Source organism: Kogia breviceps, chromosome 16 (genome assembly GCF_026419965.1).
Source record: "Kogia breviceps isolate mKogBre1 chromosome 16, mKogBre1 haplotype 1, whole genome shotgun sequence".
Taxonomy (NCBI): Eukaryota; Metazoa; Chordata; class Mammalia; order Artiodactyla; family Physeteridae; genus Kogia; species Kogia breviceps.
In genome coordinates this window covers 76,772,233-76,792,719 of record NC_081325.1, presented here as the reverse complement: position 1 = coordinate 76,792,719, position 20,487 = coordinate 76,772,233, and the positions used below count along the sequence as shown (strand labels likewise).

The window sequence follows — 20,487 nt, the reverse complement described above, 5'->3', positions numbered from 1 at the left end:
AACCTGCCTTCCTGGGTCTTTAGGGCAGAAGATAGCGGATACCATTGTAACTGTCTGGGATGGAGAATATCTGGATTTCAGCCAGAAATAACTTTGATTTTCTTCCCTCAGTGAACTGATTTATGCCATACACTGTACTTCCCAACTGTTTGAGATTTTAATGTAAATTTATCTATCTATCTATCTATCTATGTATCTGCCACCTAGAAATTACGAAGGATGAAATGAGGGCAGAGTTACTTTGTGGGTGTGCAGCCTTGATTTTAGAAGTATTTAATCGTCAGCTGTGGATGGTGCAGAGTCGCTACTGAAACGCCAGGCCATCTGGCTCCCGGGGCCGGGCCCTCAGGTGCCTCCCTGTCGGCTTAGGGTCAGTGTTCCAAGTGTCAATAATGAGGGTCTGACATCCTCAGCCAGGTGGATGCAAGTGGAAGGCAATGAAGTTCTCCCACACTCAATGAAAACTTTTCATCTCCATCCTTACAGGGACCCCCAGGAGCATCTGGTTACCCTGGAAACCCAGGACTTCCTGTATGTATATAAAAGGCACCTGCTTCCTTTATAAGACGTTTGATGTGAGTTATGGCACCGTCAGTGATTTTTCTGATTTGGCTACTTGTTCACCTTGTTAATTGCAGGGTATTCCTGGCCAAGACGGTCCTCCGGGTCCCCCAGGTATCCCAGGATGCAACGGGACGAAGGTAAATGTAGAACCGAGAGCCTCCCTGCTTGGTGCGTGTTCACCTAACTCTGCGCCTGGAGAAGTCAGGCAATGTTGTCCCGTGCACACAGTTTTAATTGCCACAGTTGGCAAGTTACTCGTCTTACACCTTTCTTTATTAGATGAGGAAACACAGTTTTCCCACTTCTAGTGAACAGGAAGACATCATTGTGCCTTTCTATTTAGTGGACTTTTATTCTAAAATTGCCTTAACCACTGAATGTCTCACCTATAGTCTATTACTAAAGCAAATAAGAAAATGCTACTATTAATTCTTGTCTCTATTAATTAAATTCTCAAATATTATATTTCTTCTATCATGAAGCAGCACCGAACAATATAGCTTGTAACACTTTTTAGAAAATGACTTTCACCAACAAATGAAGCCCGAAGGGTAGGATGGGGTAACGGATGGGAGCAGGGCCTTTGAGAGTGACTGTCTGCTGTCCCCCCAGGGCGAGAGAGGGCCTCTGGGGCCTCCGGGTTTGCCTGGATTCGCTGGGAATCCCGTGAGTACTGGGCTGTTACGTAAGCATTTCTGCGGTGCTAATTTCTCTCCTCTCATTCCATTGCCTTTTCCTTTCTTTGCCCTCATGTCATAATGCTGATGTTGTTTCGAGAAAAACAAAACTAATACCACCTTCTTCTTTTCTAGGGGCCACCAGGGTTACCGGGAATGAAGGTACGTTATTTTATTTTACTGGATTCATTCCAGGCTTCTGTTTAAAACAGGTGCCATCAAAATAACTTTAAATCGCTGTGGTTGACCGATTGCCTGGTAACCTATTTGTCTCAACTCTGCTACATTAGAAGAGTGCTTAAGTCCTATACACAGACTTCAAGTTTAGAATCGAAAGTTTCAACACTAGGCACGATTTCTTCATAGGAAATAAGCCGTGATGGGAAGCACGGCGTGACGGGAAATATTAGTGATAGGATGTGAGTCCCTGATGCTCCTTGTCCAGAGCCACGGCTGGGGCTGCCAACAGGGCTCTGCAGAGAAATAGAGCCAGTAGCACGTGCGTGGAGATGTGCGTTTATTATGCGTGTGCCATGTGTATACCACATACACATATAAGGATAGAGTGAGTGAGTGAGAGACATAGTGAAAATATATGTACTGTATTTTACATATTCTGTAATACCTGATATAATATATTATTGTATATCAATTATATTATATGTTGATTTATATTATATAATATATAATACATAATATTATATATTATAGTAGTTAATTATATTATATGCTAATTTGATGATATATTTCAATATATAATATAATCAAAAGGTATTGAGATAAAATAAATTCCTTATTTTAAAGAGTTGCGTCATTGTGGGAGTTGGCAAGTCCACAACCCGTGGGGCCAGGATGCAGGCTGGAGACCCCGGGAAGAGCAACGGCCCAGTTCAAGGGCTGTTCTGTAGGCACGGCCCGCCTTCCTCACGGGAGTCCGTCTTTTTTCTCTGAAGGCCTTCAACCCATGGGGTGGGCCCCCCACTGTGGCAGGCCATCTGCTTTACTCCAAAGCTACCGATTTAAGTGTCCGTCTTATTTAAAAGTGCTTTCACGTCAACCTCAGGCTGGTGTGTAACCGAGTATCTGGGTCCTGTGGCCTGGCCACATTGACACCTAAAACGTACTCTCACTGATTCTCTGAACATGATTGTGCTGGGTCTTCTCTTGAAAGATAATCCTTCTGTTGTGAGAGCAGCCTGTGGTCCCATAGCCTTTGGACCGGAGACCGGGCCCCTGTCTAGAATGCCTCCTGCCCGGGGGCCCGTCACGTGGAAGCATCACACATCCTTCCGTTCAGCGGTCTACACGCTCTGTCCTGGTCGCAGCCCCCTAATGCTGGTCATTCAGACAAGTGAAACCCGGAGACGGCGGTCTGTTTATTCCCAGCTTAGACAGAGGCTAAGTGCCGACCTGGGCTAGTTCCACCGCAGCGGTGTTTGCCTCTTACGCCGTACGCTTACACTCTCTTCACATAAATGTCAGTATTTGTGACTTTATCTTGGTTTTCATCCCTTAGGGGGATCCAGGTGAAATACTTGGCCACATACCAGGGACCCTGTTGAAAGGTGAAAGAGGATTTGCTGGACCCCCAGGAGCACCTGTAAGCATTTGCTAAATAACTATGAGCACATGCTGAGTCTCCTCTTGGTTTGCATTTTAATTCTTTTCTTTCTCAATGAATTGCAGGGTTTGCCAGGACTGCCAGGGCTGCAAGGTCCTGTTGGCCCCCCGGGATTCACTGGACCACCAGTAAGTTTGGGGGGAATATCCCTCGGAGGCACTCAGAGAACACCTGTGGTGAGGGGGGAAAATACGTAAAATGGAATGAAAACTTTACACAGTGGTGAGAGCTCTCTTAGTTTGGATATGAGAATGAGCTTCTATCTTTTGAAAACATTTTTTATTGGAGTGTGGTTGATTTACAGTGCTGCGTTAGTTTCAGGTGTACAGCACGGTGACTTAGCTATACATATGAGTATGTCCCTCTTTTTTTTAGATTCTTTTCCCATATAGGCCATCCCAGAGCATTGAGTAGAGTTCCCTGTGCTCTACAGCAGGTGCTTATTAGTTATCTATTCGAGCTTCTGTCTGAAGGGGTGTTTGACTGGCACTTATGGTCCGCGTATCCCCAGAGCTGTGGGAAAAGGATGATAGTAGTACCTCATGCCGAGACATCCCACAGGGTCAACGTGGTGATTTTCCGTGGGGCTGCGTGGATGCGAGCGCCTCCTATGAGGAGGGGATTCAGAGATGGACAGGGCAGGCCCTGCCCTGGACCTTCCCTTGTGGCAACGCAGCCACAGCGGAGGGCCTGCTCTGTTCGGGGCTGTGGCCCCAGACCAGGCTGTGAAGAAGCTGCAGTGTCTTTGGGACAGAGACTAGACACTGAGCACCCGAGAGGACCTCCCAGGAAGCCCTGCTCTGACACCAGCCGTCCCTCACAGCTGATAGCCCCGAGGACGAGGGTGGCATCAGCCCCTTCTACCCACACATTCTTGGGGGCACAAGAGACTTAATATTAACAGCACTTATTTGTCGAGCGCCGCGTTCACTGGGAATGAATGGCGTGCCTGGGTTTATTGCCATCCTCCCCCAGCCTGCCTGAGAGCCCTTGAGAGATTTTCAGCCTTACTTTTTAAATTTATTCTTTTTTTTAGGGTTCAGATCCAGCAATTCTTCTATCCATTGCTGCAAGATGTTAACCTCTTTCATGTTCCTGTAACAGACTCGTTTACATGAGGGAAGAATGACTAGTTTTGCCTTTTTAATGATTATAAAAAGCATTCTGAAATTTTGTTGCAAACACAGGAACTTTGAGGACTTCGCCGCTTGAAAACTTCATTTAACTTGGAAAGATCAGCAGCAGTTTTCAAAGTGGACAAATGTTTCCACACTAGAAACGCTAAGGCTTCTCAGGGGTTTGGCTGGTTGCATCCGCTGTCTGATAGCCCAGCAGGTGCTCAGATTAGTGGATTCCACAGGCCACAGCCCCTACGAGTCTGAAGGGTTTCCATCCCTGTTAATAATCGTCCTGAACTAATTTCTGGTTACTTTCAAAGTTTAACCGCTCTATAGCACAGGAAGAATATTTAACAAATAAATCATCACCTTAACCATGAGATCTGACGATAACGTCAGTACAAAAAAGCGTTTAAAGCTTACCAGGGTTGTGAGCTATATTTAATTAAAATGCTCTGTCCTACAGGGTCCCCCAGGCCCTCCTGGCCCTCCAGGTGAAAAGGTAAAGATTATTTTTCATTTGTCTTTCTTTGACATTGGTATAAGACTATCATGAAATTTCTGTAACTCATTTTTTACATCTCTGTAAACAGTTTTGGGAAATTATAATTTCTTTATCTATCTATATATTTACCATCTGTCCATCCGCCTGTCCATCGATCTGTCTAACCTGTCTGTCAGTTAATCTATTGATCGGTTGATCTGTCAATCTGTTGATCCTTCCATCCATCCATTAGTTATGGAATCATTGATCTTTTCCTTAGTTTTTTAAAGCCAGAGTCTAAAAATCTTAAGCTTTTTAAAAAAGGTTTTTATAGGATTCTTTTTCAATAATACTTACAAAAACCTTTTTATAGACATTGAATACAACATGATCACAGCTTTCTTGAAAGGATTATGTCATTGTGAGACGAAGTTATTGCCTTAAACGTACCATCTTGTTGCATTTCACGTCATGTTGTTAGATGATTTTGAACAAAGTAAACAATGCTAATAACGGATTCCACTTTTTAATCAACAGGGGCAAATGGGCTTGAGTTTTCAAGGGCCAAAAGGTGACAAGGTGAGTGCTCTTTGCTTTGGGGAGTTTTCTTGCTTAAAATCCCAGTTCTAAGCATGATCGGGTTTCTGCCTCTGGACCTCCTCTTGGATGCTTATAACCATGGATACCCTTCTCTGAACGTTCTTGAGTTTGTTAGTATCTTCCCTGAAGGCACGGCTAGAATTCCCTGAGATGATTCTACGTGGGATCTGACCCACAGATGCAGATGCAGTGAGGCCATTTATTCCACTTCTCTGTTCACACATTCAATCAAAATGTTCTCAGTCCTGGATTTTATTAGGAAAAGGTCAAATTTAGGACCTGGCTGTCAGTAGCATAGCCATTATATTAAGCCCTGTAAAGACGAAAGCCATCGTACCAGAGCTGGGGGGGAAGAACCTTGCAGGCAGGGGTGCACAGGCCAGAACAGGCAGCCTCCTCCTGCTGAGAAAGGATGAGAGGCTGGCAGTGGGTCCCTGATGCTCTGGAGATCTCGCCACCGCTTTGCCTGGACCGGACCCACAAAACGGGCACCAAGTGGCCGTTCTTGGAATTGCGGCTGCACGGCTGCCAGCCGAGTGTAGTGCAGGTCCGGGCAGAGGTGGATGAACACTGGCCTCCTCTTCCCGCCCCAGATTTCCACCCAGTCTTTTCATAAACCTCACAGTAAAGTGATTCTGCGGTTGACGCCGTTGAAGTTTTTGGACCTCCTTTGTCGTGTGACGGCTGGGGTTCCTGTGTTTCCCGTTGTACCCAGCAGTTAGGATTCTGAGGAAGAGCTCCCTGATGCTTCTTTTTGGTTTACGTAAAGAGACCTCCTTTCTTCCCAGGCGCTACTAGGCGGCTGGTGTGCCTTTCCTCCGTGCCATCAAACGTGACAGACCAGCATATGTGTCCTGGCGTGTAGACATGCGCTGTCTGTCTACATGCGTGGTCTGTGCATATATGCACACATCCATCTGTCCTGCAGAGGTGCAAGTTCCGTCGTTATGGGGTGACCCCTGAGCGGGAAAGCCTCCCCCTGGCTTTATAGCCTTAGTGGACCATCTTCCTTCTGAAGTTTAATTTTCTGCAGAGGCAAAAGGACAGGCTGGAACAGAGTGCAGTCATGTTTTCAACACGGACGCTCTCTCCTGGGCTTCTCCCCGCTCTGCATTTCTCCTCCCCGTGTAGTTGCCTTTATGCCTCCGATTAACCCCAGACGCTTGCGCCAACAGGGTGACCAAGGGGTCAGCGGGCCCCCCGGAGTACCAGGACAAGCTCAAGTTCGAGAGAAAGGAGAGTATGCTGCGAAAGGAGAGAAGGTGGGACACACCTGGTCCAGTGCACGCCGGCTTCCTCATTGTGGGCAGATCCCAAGGCATAAAGAGAGACTGGGTCAAAATTCAGTTTCTCTAGCTATATTCGCCCTGGCCTGAAAACAGGGTTTTATAGACCACCCATCCCATAAGAAGTGAGCTTCCTGAAGGCAAAGGCAGCCGGACCTGGGTTGGAGCGAGACTAGTTTGAGGCCGACCCTCTTGTGTGAGGGTTTCTTAAATGCACCAAGGTGGGGAGGGGACGATGGCTGGGCCACAGGAGGGAGAGAGCTGAGGGTGGAAGGAGGCTGCGGTTGCTGTGGGACAGATGTGTGAACTCTGCCCTTCTTACATCCGTAATCCAGTTGATGGCAGGAAGTGGATGCAGCAGACCAATGTGAATTTTTTGGTTACTATATCAGGAAAAGGTGTTTTTTTCCCTTTTACCTGTTCCATGTAGCATATAAAAACTGATATAGCCTCTAGATAGTGCTAATTTTGCTCTCTTTTGAAAATTATTTTAGGGCCAAAAAGGTGAACCTGGATTTCAGGTAAGGACTGAAATCTTGTTTATCATTATTATTTTGTGGGACAGACCATCATGTGTTCCACCTTCAATGGAATGCTTACTTAATTTAATAGTTTATTTAAATATACAGAGAACTCTAATTCTTTCTCTTTTTGTCTTTTAGGGGATGCCAGGGGTTGGAGAGAAAGGTGAACCTGGAAAACCAGGACCCCGAGTAAGTGCTTTCAAAAGTCCTGTACAGAAGGGACTTGAGGACACGGGGAGGGGGCAGGGTAAGCTGGGGCGAAGTGGGAGAGCGGCACGGACATGTATACACTCCCACATGTAAAACAGATCGCTAGTGGGAAGCAGCCGCATAGCCCAGGGAGATCAGCTCCGTGCTCTGTGACCACCTAGAGGGGTGGGATAGGGAGGGTGGGAGGGAGGGAGACGCAAGAGGGAGGGCATATGGGGATATATGTATGCGTATAGCTGATTCGCTTTGTTACGCAGCAGAAACTAACACACCATTGTAAAGCAATTATACTCCAATAGAGATGTTTAAAAACAAAAGTCCTCTTATTCCTGATGTGAAATCATTTCTCCTGCATTCCTAGAATCACAGGCTCATAGGAGCATAGACTGAAAGAGATTGTAGGGGTCTTTCCTCTGCTGAAGAGCCTTTCTGAAGCCCTGGGAGCAGGAATAAGGAGGTGGTCACCATTAGAAAGACCCCTGGGACGGCTGAGGCCCTTTGTTATTCAGATGACTCCTCCCCGCCCCCGCCCCCCGACCAGACAGTGCCCCCTGCCGGCCCCTCACTGAAAGCCACCTGTCCGCCTGCTCAGAGCACCAGCCACCCTTGGCGGCCGCCTCCCAGCCGCCCAAGCCCGCCGGGAGCTCTGTCCAGAGGCCAGATGCTCAGGTGCTTCTCGCGCCCCGAGTGCAGTGACAGGAGACCCACCCGCCTCCAGTAGCTGAGGCAGTTCAGTTTCTACCCTGAAACGATGCACGGAAACTTCTGTTAAAGTGAATCAGTGACGTACCGTCTGCCAGACACTCACTTGCCAATAAGAAAACTTCTCTGGTGTAGACTCGGCTGCCAGACGTAATGATGTCCTAGAAGATGGGAGCTAATCAGCCTCCAGTTTTTTAAATAGTGAAAAGTCTTCTTCTGTTGTTGGAGCTCTTTTCGTTCATAGTTATTTAATGTATCTTCCGTGATTTGTTACTGTAGCAAGGCCAACTCACCCAGAGGGTCCATACAACATAGTACCTTGTATTTGATTCAGACCCTTGGTGTTAGAGCAAGTTTGTTATTATTATTTATGCACTGCTAATATTTACATCTTTATTGTACAGGGAAAACCAGGAAAAGATGGTGAAAAGGGAGAAAAAGGGAGTCTAGTAAGTATTTCTCTGTGATTTTGTAAAAGCAAGCTGTTGCCCTCACTTGCTGACGATTGCTGTTGCTTTCTGTTCCATTTTAGGGGTTTCCGGGGGATTCGGGGTACCCAGGACTCCCAGGCCGAGAGGGTTTAAAGGTAAATGGTGACCCTACTTGGAATTTTTGCCTTCATTTTGTTCAACCTAGAAGTTTTTCTAGAATAAAGGGCCATGCACTCAAAGAATAAAATGTATGCTCCATGTGAGGAAAAACACAACCTAGCGGTTCTATTTGTACGCATAAATTTTTAAAGAAAAAAATATAAAATGTTCCACTCATTTAAGTTTTTATGTGTTTTTTGTAGTAGATTAATTTTCCCTGATTATGAAGCAAAGAAAATGCAGAAACATATAGAGGAGAAAAGAAAGCCTGTGTAATTTTTCTATTACCCACTCAGAAATGGTCAGAGTTAATAATTGTCCCATGTACAAACACATACATGAGATTTTAAAAAAATGGTGTATTGCATGATATATCTTGCTTTTTCCCTTAATGACATAATGAGGATATATTTCAACATCCATAAATGTGGTTATACATCAACACTTACGATATCCATGCCTTTCCGTACCTCTTACTGCATGTTATGTAGATCGTTAACACATTTTTCTCATTATAAGTATCTTTATCCACTTGTCTGATGATCTCCCATCATAAATTCCTAAAAAGTATAATTTTGGGGTTAATGTTTACACCCTTTTTGGGGGAGGCTTTTGTCATATACGCAATAAAATTGCCCCCAGAATAGCACTTCCATCGCCCTGGAACCCTTTCATTTGACAACTGTTTGTTATGAAACTTTAAAAAATATTTGCCAGTCGGATACTCAGAGAAAACTCACTGTTGGTTTATTTTTCTCTTTTAGTCATGAGACTAGGTAATGTAAATCTCTACTAAAATGAGAAATGGATTTGAAACATTCATCTTTAACAGTAGGGAGAGGACCTCAGGGTTGGTTTATCAATGCCAGTGACAAAGGGAGAAATCCCTTTCTAAGACTGTAGCTTTATGAGAAAGTCAATTCTTGTAGATTGTAAAAGGTAAATATTTTTAGATATATTAGCTAAGATTTTTTTAAGCTCCCATAGGTAGTTCTAAAATCTCTTCTTTTATTCAAATTAGAAAAATCAAAACATCTAATTCTGGTTTAACACCTGAGTTTAAAGCCTTAGCTTAAAAGGAAAAAAAAAAGGAAACAATGGGGAAAAAATGGGCATTTGTGAAATTATGTGCATGTATCAGGACATTTAAACGTGTTGTTGTGATACTTATATAAGAACATTAGATATAAAAGGATTGATTTCTTTGAGTTTTTCATCTAATATGGGTTAAATTAAGCCTCAAAGTGATGAGAATTTATCCATCCAATGTTTTCAAGTCGTGCTGGATTTTAAGGGGAAAGAAAAAACCATAAGTATCCTTTTATTATGACTTCCAATGTAGAGTTAGACAGTCTTACACCAAAATCCTCAAATACAATGATTTCTTTAAGAAAATGCTTTTAGCCACCCTAAGCTTTCGTATCATTTTATTTCATTTATTTTTTATTGTATTGAAAAACCACTGTATGGGATTTCCCGGGCAGTCCAGTAGTTAAGACGCCCTGCTTCCACCGCAGGAGGCATGGGTTTGATCCCTGGCCGGGGAACTAAGACCCTGTATGCTGCAAGGTATGGCCAAAAATAAAAGAAAAAAGAAAAAGAAGAAAAACCACCATATACGAATTCAACTTGCAGATGATTCTGTTGAGGTTCTCTGAGAAGCATGAACTCTTTCGTAATGTGAATAATTAGCCTTCCGTTTACGTTTTGTAGAAATCTCAATTTTCGGATGTCACACTTATGCAAAGCAAGGGGAGATGTATCGATTTTGCTTGTAATAGTTGCAGAGCACTTTAGACTAATCACAGTGAGAGATTCTAAGGAGAGGACAATCATGTTAGCATACAGTGGGCACGATCTATTTTTCTAGGAAAAAAAAGTTCAACCCTGCCGTTGGCAAGGCAACCTTTATAATTAAAAAATGCAAGTGAAGTTATTGTTCTTTTGTAGGGAGACAAAGGTGAAGCAGGCCCTCCTGGCCCACCTGGAATTGTGAGTAACAGTGACATTTGCTGTCTGTGAGATCGTTTGAAAAGAAGGAAAGAGAGAGACAGGCTGGCCTGTCACCTAGGCCACATGCTCCACAGCGGTCCTAGAATTACGTTTTGATGTAGGGGGTACACAGAGTTTGAATCGATCATTTATATTTTGTATTGTGTGGCATTTGGTATTTACTTGTTATTGTATTTGGACAATTTCTGCATATCTTTGACCACTAAATTTAAAAGAGTTGCACATGGATGAGAGTATTAGCAACACATTTTGAAACTTAAAAAAATAATGGTCTGTTAAGGAAAATGCTGCTCAGAGAAACAGATCATCCATGATCTGACTGTCTTAGCAGAACAGTTTTTATTTTTTGCAAATAACTTTTGACTCCTTGTCCGTATACATATTTTTATGTACTTGCAGTCCAATGTACGTAACATTTTTTTCTTTTTAAAAATGAACATTCTTCACGTTTTCAAGTTATCTTCAAATGGTCATTTTCAGAGCGTTGTGCAATACTTGTAACCATTTTGCCCCAGTTCTTTTTGCAAACAGTGAAATATGACCATTCCCTTGTTTGCTGGCCTCTTGCATGGGTACAACGTGGTGGTGAATGTTTGTACGTGCCTGTGTGTGTCTGTGTGTGTTAGGTGAGGGATTTGAGTAATCCTTCCTTAGGCTGCATTTCCAGAAATAGGATTACCAGATCAAAGTATTATACTTATCAAAGTATTTATGCTTTTAACACGTCATACAATAGATGATTCCATGTCGCATATTTCTAATCCAGCATCTGCCTTTGAATAATCTTTTTTTACCTTAACCTCATCAGCAGACCTTAATAATACCCATCATTTAATTGCTACAGAGGAATTACATCTTAAGGGTAATAGGCAATATTTGGTATGGTCCTTGTCTTCGAATTTCAGCAACTCAGAATTGAGGTGAACTGGTTCACCCCCTTTTAGTGAGGGCCACAGTGCCTTCTTCTTGCCCCATTTTACGAGGACCTTCAAGAAGTCCCCACTTTTGACCATGTAAAAGAGTGAAGCATAAAACCCCTTCCAATAAGAAAAAGTTTGAGTGTTCCTGTTACATATTGCCTGAGGAAATTTAAGGCAGTTTTTCAGATAATACTCTTTAAAGAAGACTATTCTTCTTACAGCTTGCGTGGACTTTGAGAAATTCTACACCCAAACCTCAGAATTAATATGTTTCTAACTTGACTTCATTGGTAAAGCCCCTGCCAAGCAGATGATTACAAAAGGAAGCAGAGCTGCCTGGCGAAGTTCTCGGCAAGGAGGGCACTACCGAATATACCCATTTCATGTTTTCAGTACTCTCTCCCTTCCCGCTCTCTTCCCCTCCCTCTCCCCTCCCCTTCCTCTTCCACCACTATTCCTTCTTTACTTTCACATGTCTTGAAATAGTAAAAGATGTGTTTATCTCTTCATCTGTGCTATAATATACAGCAGAGTCCCCTGCCATGCCACGCGGTGATCTTTTCTTCTGTAATTCAGGTTATCGGCACAGGGCCCTTGGGAGAGAAAGGAGAGCGCGGGTACCCAGGGGCTCCAGGGTTGAAAGGGGAGCCAGGCCCCAAAGGTAAGGTCCTTCCCTCTTTCTTTCCCTCCTCCCTTCTTTTCTCGTGTCCTTTCTTTTTTCCTTCTTTGTCCTGCACTCATGCGCATTTTGATAACACCTGAGCGCCGTGCAGGACCATGTGGTGACCGAGTGCTGTTCAAGTTCATCTTTTGCAATCCCACTGGGTTTCCAGGAGCCCATCTCCCTGCATCTCTGCAGTGTCAGGGGCGCGGCATCTCCCCGAGTTCGGAGCTCCCTGTCCCGGGACCGGGGGTGCCCACGAGCACAGAAGTTCACAACGTAAAAGCCACAAGTGAGACGGGCGCAGTTTGTCCCACGCTCTCTTCCTCCTTTTTCAGGTTTCCCAGGAATACAAGGCCCGCCAGGCCCTCCAGGTGAGCACCCTTAAATTACGTTTTTAGAGTATTTGTACACCTTCGGCACGTTTCTAGTCTGAACATGTTTATCCTCTGCATTAGTCAGAAACTTGCGTACAACGGCTAGCAATTTTGTTGCACATTTGTCTAGCTCTGAAAACAACCCGTGCTCCTAGGACGGTGCTTATTTTGTAAATGGCAGGTTAACATGTCGTTATAAACGTGTATTTCACAGGTGGCACTTCTTACATCTCTCATCCAGTTACCCCGTCTCCCTGCCTCTGATCTAAGCCCCCTGCCTTTCGGCCTCCGTCCGGCTGCTCCCAGGGGCACCGCCGGCCTTTCGAAGACCTCCACCCACACCCCAGCGTCGTAGCTCTCCCTTGCCCTGCCTGGAACCGCCTTTGTTTCTCGGCTTGAGACCAGACTCGAGGCCGAAACCTCTTCTGACAAATCTGATCACCTCGAGTCTTGCTTCTCGGTGGACTCCTGCGTCACTGAGCTTATACTAAGTGTGCAGCTGTTTTGTGCTAGTTTTGCATTTCTACCGGGTTGTGTAATCGGAGGCTGGGGGTCACACTTCTCTGTATGCACAGAGGCCTGTCTGTAGGCACTGCAGGCGTGTAATCCCAGGTCCTAGAGCGCAGGTAACGAGTGCTCGGCCTGAAACCCTCGGGTGCCCTGGAATCGACAGCACGCGGAGCGTTCGCACTGTTCTTACTGAAGGTTTTGCTTGTGTCTCGTTCTATTTTTAATTTTTATTCCTTATTCTTTTTCGTCAGTTTCTTTTTTCCCTTCCTGACAGTTCTTGACTTTTAAGTCCCCCCAGAGCCCCTTCCTTTGTTTTTGCTGGAACAGACGACACCCGGACAACCCAGCCCCACCGTGTAAGATGCGCAGCAGCGGTGGCTCAAGGCCGACTTCGCTGCCCTGCGTGCCTCCTCTCTGCTAAAATTTCGGCATCTGCCCTTAAAGTCCTCCCTCTTCCCTCTTTTCCGCCACTTTCCTCTCCTTGGTTGTAAAGCTTTGCTGGACCTTCCAGCTGTCCTCGTGACCATGTTACTTCCCGCCTCCCGGCAGCATTTGCAGTTCTGCTTTCTAAAACCCCCCGTCTGACCCCGTTAGTGTCTTAAGCCGTCATTCTTAGAAACCGTCTCTGAAGTTGCTCTGGCCTTGTATGCCCCCGGTCCAGCCCCCACCCCCTGCTGACGGCAGAGGCCCTCGGCCCCAGGTCCCGCCTCCACGCCTCCCTGAGGCTCATCCTCCACCCTTCCTTTGCTTCTCCCACACCAGTTCTGGGGTAGGGATGGGGCTGGAGCCCCCACGGATGGCCTCCAGTTCTTTTACGTGCCGTGCTTGCGGGTTCAGCGACTTGCAGCCTCTCACCTGGGACTCAAGTTCACGTTTGGGGCTTGGGGGTCTGTCCGTCCTTCCTCGGGACTCTGACCTGACTCTTCCTGTGTCACCTCATCTGTCTGTTTTCACGCCCCTGCACCTGTCGGGCAGACGCTGGGACCAGAGGCCAGCTCTCTGCTCTCCGGAGCACAAAGTCACTTCGCCTGCAGACTCCTGGACCGTTGTGTCTCGAGCACTAGGTCAAAACCCTTCTCGGCCGTCACCGGGCCCTACGATCGTGTCCCCTCCAAACCCACAGCGGCTCAGCTCGACTTCCCGTGTTCAGCTCTGACCTCCACCTGGACGTCGCACTCTTTCCCGGGCTGTGTCTTCCTTGTCCCGACTCTGTTCTTTAGCTGCTTCCAACACGCTTCCCACGCGCTTTGCCTCCTGTCCACGTCTGCTTTGTTTAAGGACATTTCTTACGCCTTTCTTTATTCTCTAAGCAGAAATGGAAAGTACTCTCTCTAACCTACTGGGGACACTATTTGCACTGAAGGAAATCCACAGATGTTAATGTCTACACAATGAGCCCCTTTTCCTTGCAGTTACTTCGTAGGGAGCCTTTGCCCAACAGCATTTACGTGGTGAGAAGCTGATGCAGTTTCTCACCTGTCCGGAGCAGGTCCCCTTTCAGCCATGGACATGTGCCCATGACCAGTGTGTGCTGTCGGCGTGACACTTGGTGTGGTGCTGTGTCCATGAGTTCTGTTCTGCTTTCAGGCTTTCCGATACCAGGGCTGACTGGTGCCCCCGGCTTCCCCGGTGAAAGAGGAGAGAAAGGTGACCAGGGCTTGCCAGGCGTGTCCTTGCCCGGACCAGGTGGAAGGGATGGGCTACCGGGCCCCCCTGGGCCCCCCGGCCCCCCTGGGCAGCCAGGCCACACAAGTGAGTTCCCTCTGGGTCCATTTCGCGTGGTGTCCTGTCCAGGACAGATGGGGGGTCAGGGCTAAGCAGGGCTGGGGGAGGTGCAGTGCCAGAGGCCGGGTGTCCAGTGACTCCTGAATTGTTCGTATCTCACGTAGTTGTCTTTGCAAAGTTAGTCACTGCAGAAAGGAAGAGTGAACATCAGCTAATGAAACTGGTTTAGGGGAATAGGGGCCAGCCTAACCAGCATCTGGAGTTAGAAAGCAAACCAGTTGAGTTGTAGGGTTCTTACGGGGAAAGGAACGCAGTCTGTTCATCTAGAGACACAAGCTGGTACTAAGACACACACACACACACACACACACGGAGAAGGGGCTGCTTTGTCTGTAAGTGACTTCAAATCTGAACGGTAGTTTACCTGGATTTTTCTCGTCTGCCTACCATCAAAGCTGAGCACAGAACAGGAACCTCTTGATTCAGTGAAGGGGGCTCTGTGACTCCAAAGTCATCGCAGTGCAAAATAAAAGAAGCTTTGAGGGGATTTAAACTACGTTCCAGTAGGTGTAAGTTCAGACCTCCAGCGTGTGCTCAGCCGAGCGTCTGAGGCACGGGTCCTGCGTGGGTTATGGGAAGGGGGTCTCCATGCTGTAGGTGCCGGGTGGCTTATTTGCTGGAATGCAGACCCATCTCCATGAAAGGACTTCTCACGGATGAAGCTACGTAGGGAGGCCAGATATGGACTGGATGGAACAAGTGATTCCAGGTGTGAAGCTTCACTGGGAACAGATCAGCGTGAATTTCCTCGGACCTGTTGTTCATGGGCCAGAGGGATGGATCCCCTGTGACTTTACGGGGACTTCCTCCCCTTCTGATGTGAAACGTGGAGAATGAAGATCAAATATCGAAGTCTTCGAGGCATGCAATCCAAAGTCACATTCCCTCTATGTGTCCAAGAGAAGGTTGCAGGCGTCAGAAGGGCCTTTGGGTCCTTATTCATTCATTCCTTGGTCACTTACTCATTCAACAAACATTGGCGTGCCTACGATACGCCAGGCGCTGCCCTAAGACCTGTGACAAAGCCCACAAAACAATCCTGTCCTCCTGGGCGTGCATTCTGAGACAGAAATCAAGTAAATACGTATCAGTAGATTATGTGGTAGCAGGAGGTGGCAAATACAGGAGGAAAGGAAGCCTGGAAGGGAAGACAGGTCTGGGCCGTGCGTGGGTTTCAGCTTTAATAAGAGTGATCGGCAAAGACCCTGGCGAGAGAGCCAACCATGGGGAGATCTAGAACCTTTTTTTCATATTCATAGTTGGCCAGTTCTGAAATGTGAACACATCTCATGGAAGGACTTGAACTTCTCTCTGCTGTGAATTGTATAGGATGTGTGGGCCGAATACGCTGTGATAGGCACCCTCCAGGTTTCCGGGTTGCCCTTTCCAGTCTGTGCAAATCAGGTGATTCACAATCACAGCGTGCTGAGTGATCATTGATCAGTGAGATTTTTACACACGTTGACAGTGCACGTTAAAGAGGCTGCATCTTAACGAATCTCCACCTTGGGACCCTTCGATTGCTCATTAACCAGGGAGCGTGGAGCCGCCTACAGCCCTATTCGCTCCTGGGCTCTGGTCCCACGTGGCTGCAACCCTCCCCGCCCTTGACGGCCGAGCCTCCCTGAGCAGACCGTGGAAACGTCGAACCTGAACTTGCCCTTCAGAACTCCTCAGACACATCCCTGTATTCTTGCTTTAGACTTAAAATTATTTAAAATTCATTCTGAGGAGGATGGTAACTTGCCTTCCTACCAGGGGTGTGTAGGGATTCTGATGGAGAGGAGGCTGGCAGGAGGAGTGTTCTGGAAAAGTAATAATTTTACGCCTGTCAGTGTTCACGCACCTGTGTTTCCAGACTCGGGGAGTCCAGCCACCTCGGCTTGCAGGGCTGGGAATGAGTTCTTCCCAGGAAAGGAATTTATAAAGGAAGCTTTTTGAAGCATAATAACGACTCCAATCTGTTCAAGACCGATGGGGTCACCAAGGAGCCGGCCGGAGCCAGAGGACCCAGGGCAGAGATACGGCCACCCCAGGGTTCCTCCTCACCTGTGCTTTATTCAGAGAAGCTCCCAGGAAAACATCAGCAACAAGCAAACAAAAAACCCCTGGACTTCATTTCTTACACACTTGAAACTTTTTCCTCTGAGCTCTAAACAAAGTCATCAGACAGAGAAGTTTGGGTGCTTTTTTAGGCCTTTGTGTTTGGGGAGAGCACTCCCACCATTGCCCCAGCATCCCTTGTGAAAAGCCCAAAAGGCTGGGATGCTTCTCACCCTCTGTCCCTCCCTGTGGAGCTGATGTGTGAGCTGCGGGGGGCAGGGGCTGCAGCCGTGAATGTCCGGGCTGCGGTCGTGACCAGTGCCCACAGAGCCGCCCGTTCGAGCACGCACTCTGTCATTTCCCTTCAGAGATATTGGAGAAGGAAATATAAACTCTATCACTGTGTGTATTCGAAAACAATACTTTTTTTTTTTACTAGAACCCACAACAGATGGTGCTTGCGTCACCGCAGTTCATTTTCATGCTTCTTCACGTCAGTGATGCTGAGAATTGAATAGGAACAAACAATTAGAGGCGTTTTCCCACGGGCAGTCTGTGTCTCTAAAATAATGAGTACTTCACTGTACGTTTGCTCAGGAGGAAAAAAAGGCATAATGTTGCTGAAGTTTCCGTGTTGACCTCACAGATGTAGGGCATGGACAGATCATTTAAGTTTTTGAGCCTCAGTTTCTTAACCTGCGACGTAAGGGTGATGGTGTGTACCTCGCGAGATAACGTGAAGTAAGGTTCAGGACAGGGCTGATGCGCTGAAATAAGCGTTAGAATTGTAAACTAGAAATTTTAGCATTGACGGCTTGTGACGGGACATGGATGGATGCTATGTGCGCTGGGCATGGTTTACAAGTTAACGAACTAGGGTCGTTTCAAAGCAGACCACAGCTGGATTTCTAACACTTGCCAAGTAACCTGAATAAAGTTTGGCTTTGTAATAGATTGACTCAAGAGAGGGTGAAAGCACCTAGCTTCAGTTTGGTGGGAGTGATCCTCTCATTGTTAAACACCCGTTGCAGATGGAATTGTGGAATGCCAGCCCGGGCCGCCAGGCGACCAGGGCCCTCCCGGAAGTGCGGGGCAGCCGGGGTTGACAGGCGAAGTGGGAGAAAAAGGTAAGAGATTTAATTTTTTAAAACATGATGGTTGTGCTTGGGCGCGAGATACATTTCTGCACACTTACTGGCTTCGGGTGGACACGGGTATCTTCTTCCATTATCTGAAGCTCTCCTGGAAGTCCATGCCTCAGATGTGTCTCCTGACAGCTCTGCTGAGATTGTTGGGCGTTGAAGAGACAGTTTATCACCTGGGAGATAACGGGGAGACGGGCCCTGAAGTCAGAGTCCCTGTTCTTTACCCTCTGTGAGGTCAGCAGATTAAATTCTCAGATTGATACCTTCCTGCGATCCTTTGGTTCAAAGTCAGAGATTGCATTCTCACGTCTTTCCTTGAAGCCGGATCACAAGCTTGTATACAGAACGCTCACCGCCCCTCAATCCCAGTTTCCGTAATCAGGGTGAGCAGATGTGCGCTGATGAATCAGCCACCTCCGCCCTTGGCTCTGAGTTTTATCTTAGACTTTTCAAGTGTCCTCTGTAATGCCGACGCAGGACTCATCAAAATCCTTCACAATCTTGGGAACGATGGATTATCACTGCACAAACAGTCCCGTCTTAGTGTGGAGTAAACAAAGGATGTTCCAATATTTATTCAGTATATGTCTCGTAATACCCAGAGAGTAGAACAGAGAGAGGGCGGCCCCCCAAAAACTGATCCTTGTGGGCCCCATTTCTGGCTTTGGATCGCAAAGAATTTTTGCTCTTCTAAAGCCTGAAGCTCAAATGCATGGAAAATGTCTTAGAATTTTGACAGCCATGCAAGTTGCAGAACCTTAGATGAAAGTGATCTTAGAATTCAAGCGGGGAGGATTGTGCCCCCAGTTGGCGTGTCATTTGTTTTTCATGAATCTCCCTAGTTACCGGTTGCTTCGCACTTTCTGAGGTAGAGGCTGTTCCATGTTGTGATGGAGCCACAATGGTCAGCAGGTTCTCTGCACTGAGACTTGTGTCCATCCATCCCCCGGCTCCTAAGAGGAGCCTCTTTCTCCCTGTGCCTTCACGCCTGTGGGGCGAGGTCTCCCGCCGTCCACTTCCAGCCTCAGGAGCAGACGCCCACGGATCCCACGGCACCTGCAGCTTGGCTGGGTTACTAGGCAACTGTTACTAGGCAACTAACAGCGCATCCCCGTGACTGAGGCGCTCCTGTTCTGCCCTTGTTCCCGACACCAGGCCTGGTGTGGGGTGTGCCTGGGGCTGGGGTGCCGGTCAGGGTGAGGGGACGAGGGGCACACAACCCAGCCTCTGGGACTCCTGAGTGACAGCTTCTCCACGTGTGCTCTGCCCTCTGTTTGCCTTACCTGTGCCTAGAAACCTGACATTCAAGGTTCAGGACACACGCACGTCTAAGGCACTCGAAGGCCTGTTAGCTTAGTTTGCAAATCAAGATGTAAGAGGTTAGAGTTTCCAAAGAAAGGCATTTCCTCCCATTTTCATGTGCTGGGGTCCCTCCCCTCTTGGGTCCTCCATGTCAGGTCAGGTCTTTGCCCTGGATTTTGTGCCTTCTCACTCCCGTCTGTCATTTGTCAGCCCGGAACATAGGTTTAAAGTCCAGGAGTTATATGTGCAGTTGGCTTTTAAAAATACATAATCAAAGAGAAAGATGATGGGACGTATTAGAATTAGAGACAAAATGATAGAGTCAAATCGTCTCAGGCTGATGGGCGAATGGAGTTGTGGATCACTTTTTAGTGAGGCAGGGCCTGTGCCCTGGCAGGGCAGAGGATGGGATTCCTTAGAAGGGCACCCGTGGTTACCCGTGGTGCATGCTGAGGGCGGATGGTGGGCCTCGTGTCCGGGACACGCGGCCATCGGCAGATGGACGCGTCTGGAGCAGGTGTTAGGTAAATGGTGGCCTCCTCTTCCCCTTCCTGTGCTGTCACTGAGCTCCAGGGACTCTGCCTACCTCTTCTATATAACACCCCGTGTCCCTTTTTTCAGGTCAAAAAGGAGACAGTTGCCTCATCTGTGACTCAACAGGACTTCGTGGGCCCCCAGGGCCACAGGGACCCCCCGGAGAAATAGGTAAGGCCCCAAATGTGAAAGGGGCCAGGTCAGAATTTGCCTCAGTGGGTTGGAACCTTCACAGTGAAGCATAGCTTACTCCCTGACCTGGTTTTCTCCATCCACACTGAAACACGAGATGAGAATGTGAAGCCCCACTTCTAGGATTTGTCCATTTTGTTGAAAATTGTCAAGAGGACTTACGAATTCAGTGTCAGAAAGATTTCCTAGTCAAAGGAGAGCAGCATGTGGTTCACACGGCCCTGCAAACTTCCTTACCTTGGAGGAGGCTACCCGCCTGCTTTGGTTTAAGTGGCCCCTGGGCTTGCGGGCGGGGGTTCGTAGCCGTTCCGCGTCGGTGTTACCTGCGTGCATTTGGGGGTCGCTCTTCCCCCCTCTGAGCCCGTCTTGGGCAGTTTTGTTATTACTGTGTCTCGAGACGCTTCAGACGCCATCCACGTAGGATAAAGATCTTGGCACTTTGGAGTCTTGAAAAGGTGGACGTGTTTTGAGCTCTTAGAAAGTGTCTCATCGACGACGTGCTGAATCTTTCCTCCGTCTCTCGCGAAAGGTTTCCCAGGACAGCCAGGGGCCAAGGGCGACAGAGGCTCACCCGGCAGGGACGGTCTGGAAGGATTACCTGTAAGTAAACCTGTCTGAGCTCCTAGACG

The 20,487-nt window shown here is 47.3% G+C and overlaps 1 protein-coding gene across 1 annotated transcript in view; it reads left to right on the top strand.

Moving 5' to 3' along the window:
* The window catches only part of COL4A1 (collagen type IV alpha 1 chain), a 148,859-nt gene that overhangs the window by 92,615 nt on the left and 35,757 nt on the right, over positions 1 to 20,487 (top strand). Inside the window, exons 5-24 of the mRNA XM_059041904.1 lie at positions 487 to 531; positions 639 to 701; positions 1,177 to 1,230; positions 1,377 to 1,403; positions 2,758 to 2,841; positions 2,928 to 2,990; positions 4,447 to 4,482; positions 5,002 to 5,043; positions 6,240 to 6,326; positions 6,845 to 6,871; positions 7,013 to 7,063; positions 8,191 to 8,235; positions 8,319 to 8,372; positions 10,327 to 10,368; positions 11,886 to 11,970; positions 12,309 to 12,344; positions 14,445 to 14,609; positions 17,717 to 17,812; positions 19,754 to 19,837; positions 20,388 to 20,458. Coding sequence (XP_058897887.1) covers positions 487 to 531; positions 639 to 701; positions 1,177 to 1,230; positions 1,377 to 1,403; positions 2,758 to 2,841; positions 2,928 to 2,990; positions 4,447 to 4,482; positions 5,002 to 5,043; positions 6,240 to 6,326; positions 6,845 to 6,871; positions 7,013 to 7,063; positions 8,191 to 8,235; positions 8,319 to 8,372; positions 10,327 to 10,368; positions 11,886 to 11,970; positions 12,309 to 12,344; positions 14,445 to 14,609; positions 17,717 to 17,812; positions 19,754 to 19,837; positions 20,388 to 20,458 — 1,257 coding nt within the window. The remainder of the gene's footprint in view (positions 1 to 486; positions 532 to 638; positions 702 to 1,176; positions 1,231 to 1,376; positions 1,404 to 2,757; positions 2,842 to 2,927; positions 2,991 to 4,446; positions 4,483 to 5,001; positions 5,044 to 6,239; positions 6,327 to 6,844; positions 6,872 to 7,012; positions 7,064 to 8,190; positions 8,236 to 8,318; positions 8,373 to 10,326; positions 10,369 to 11,885; positions 11,971 to 12,308; positions 12,345 to 14,444; positions 14,610 to 17,716; positions 17,813 to 19,753; positions 19,838 to 20,387; positions 20,459 to 20,487) is intronic.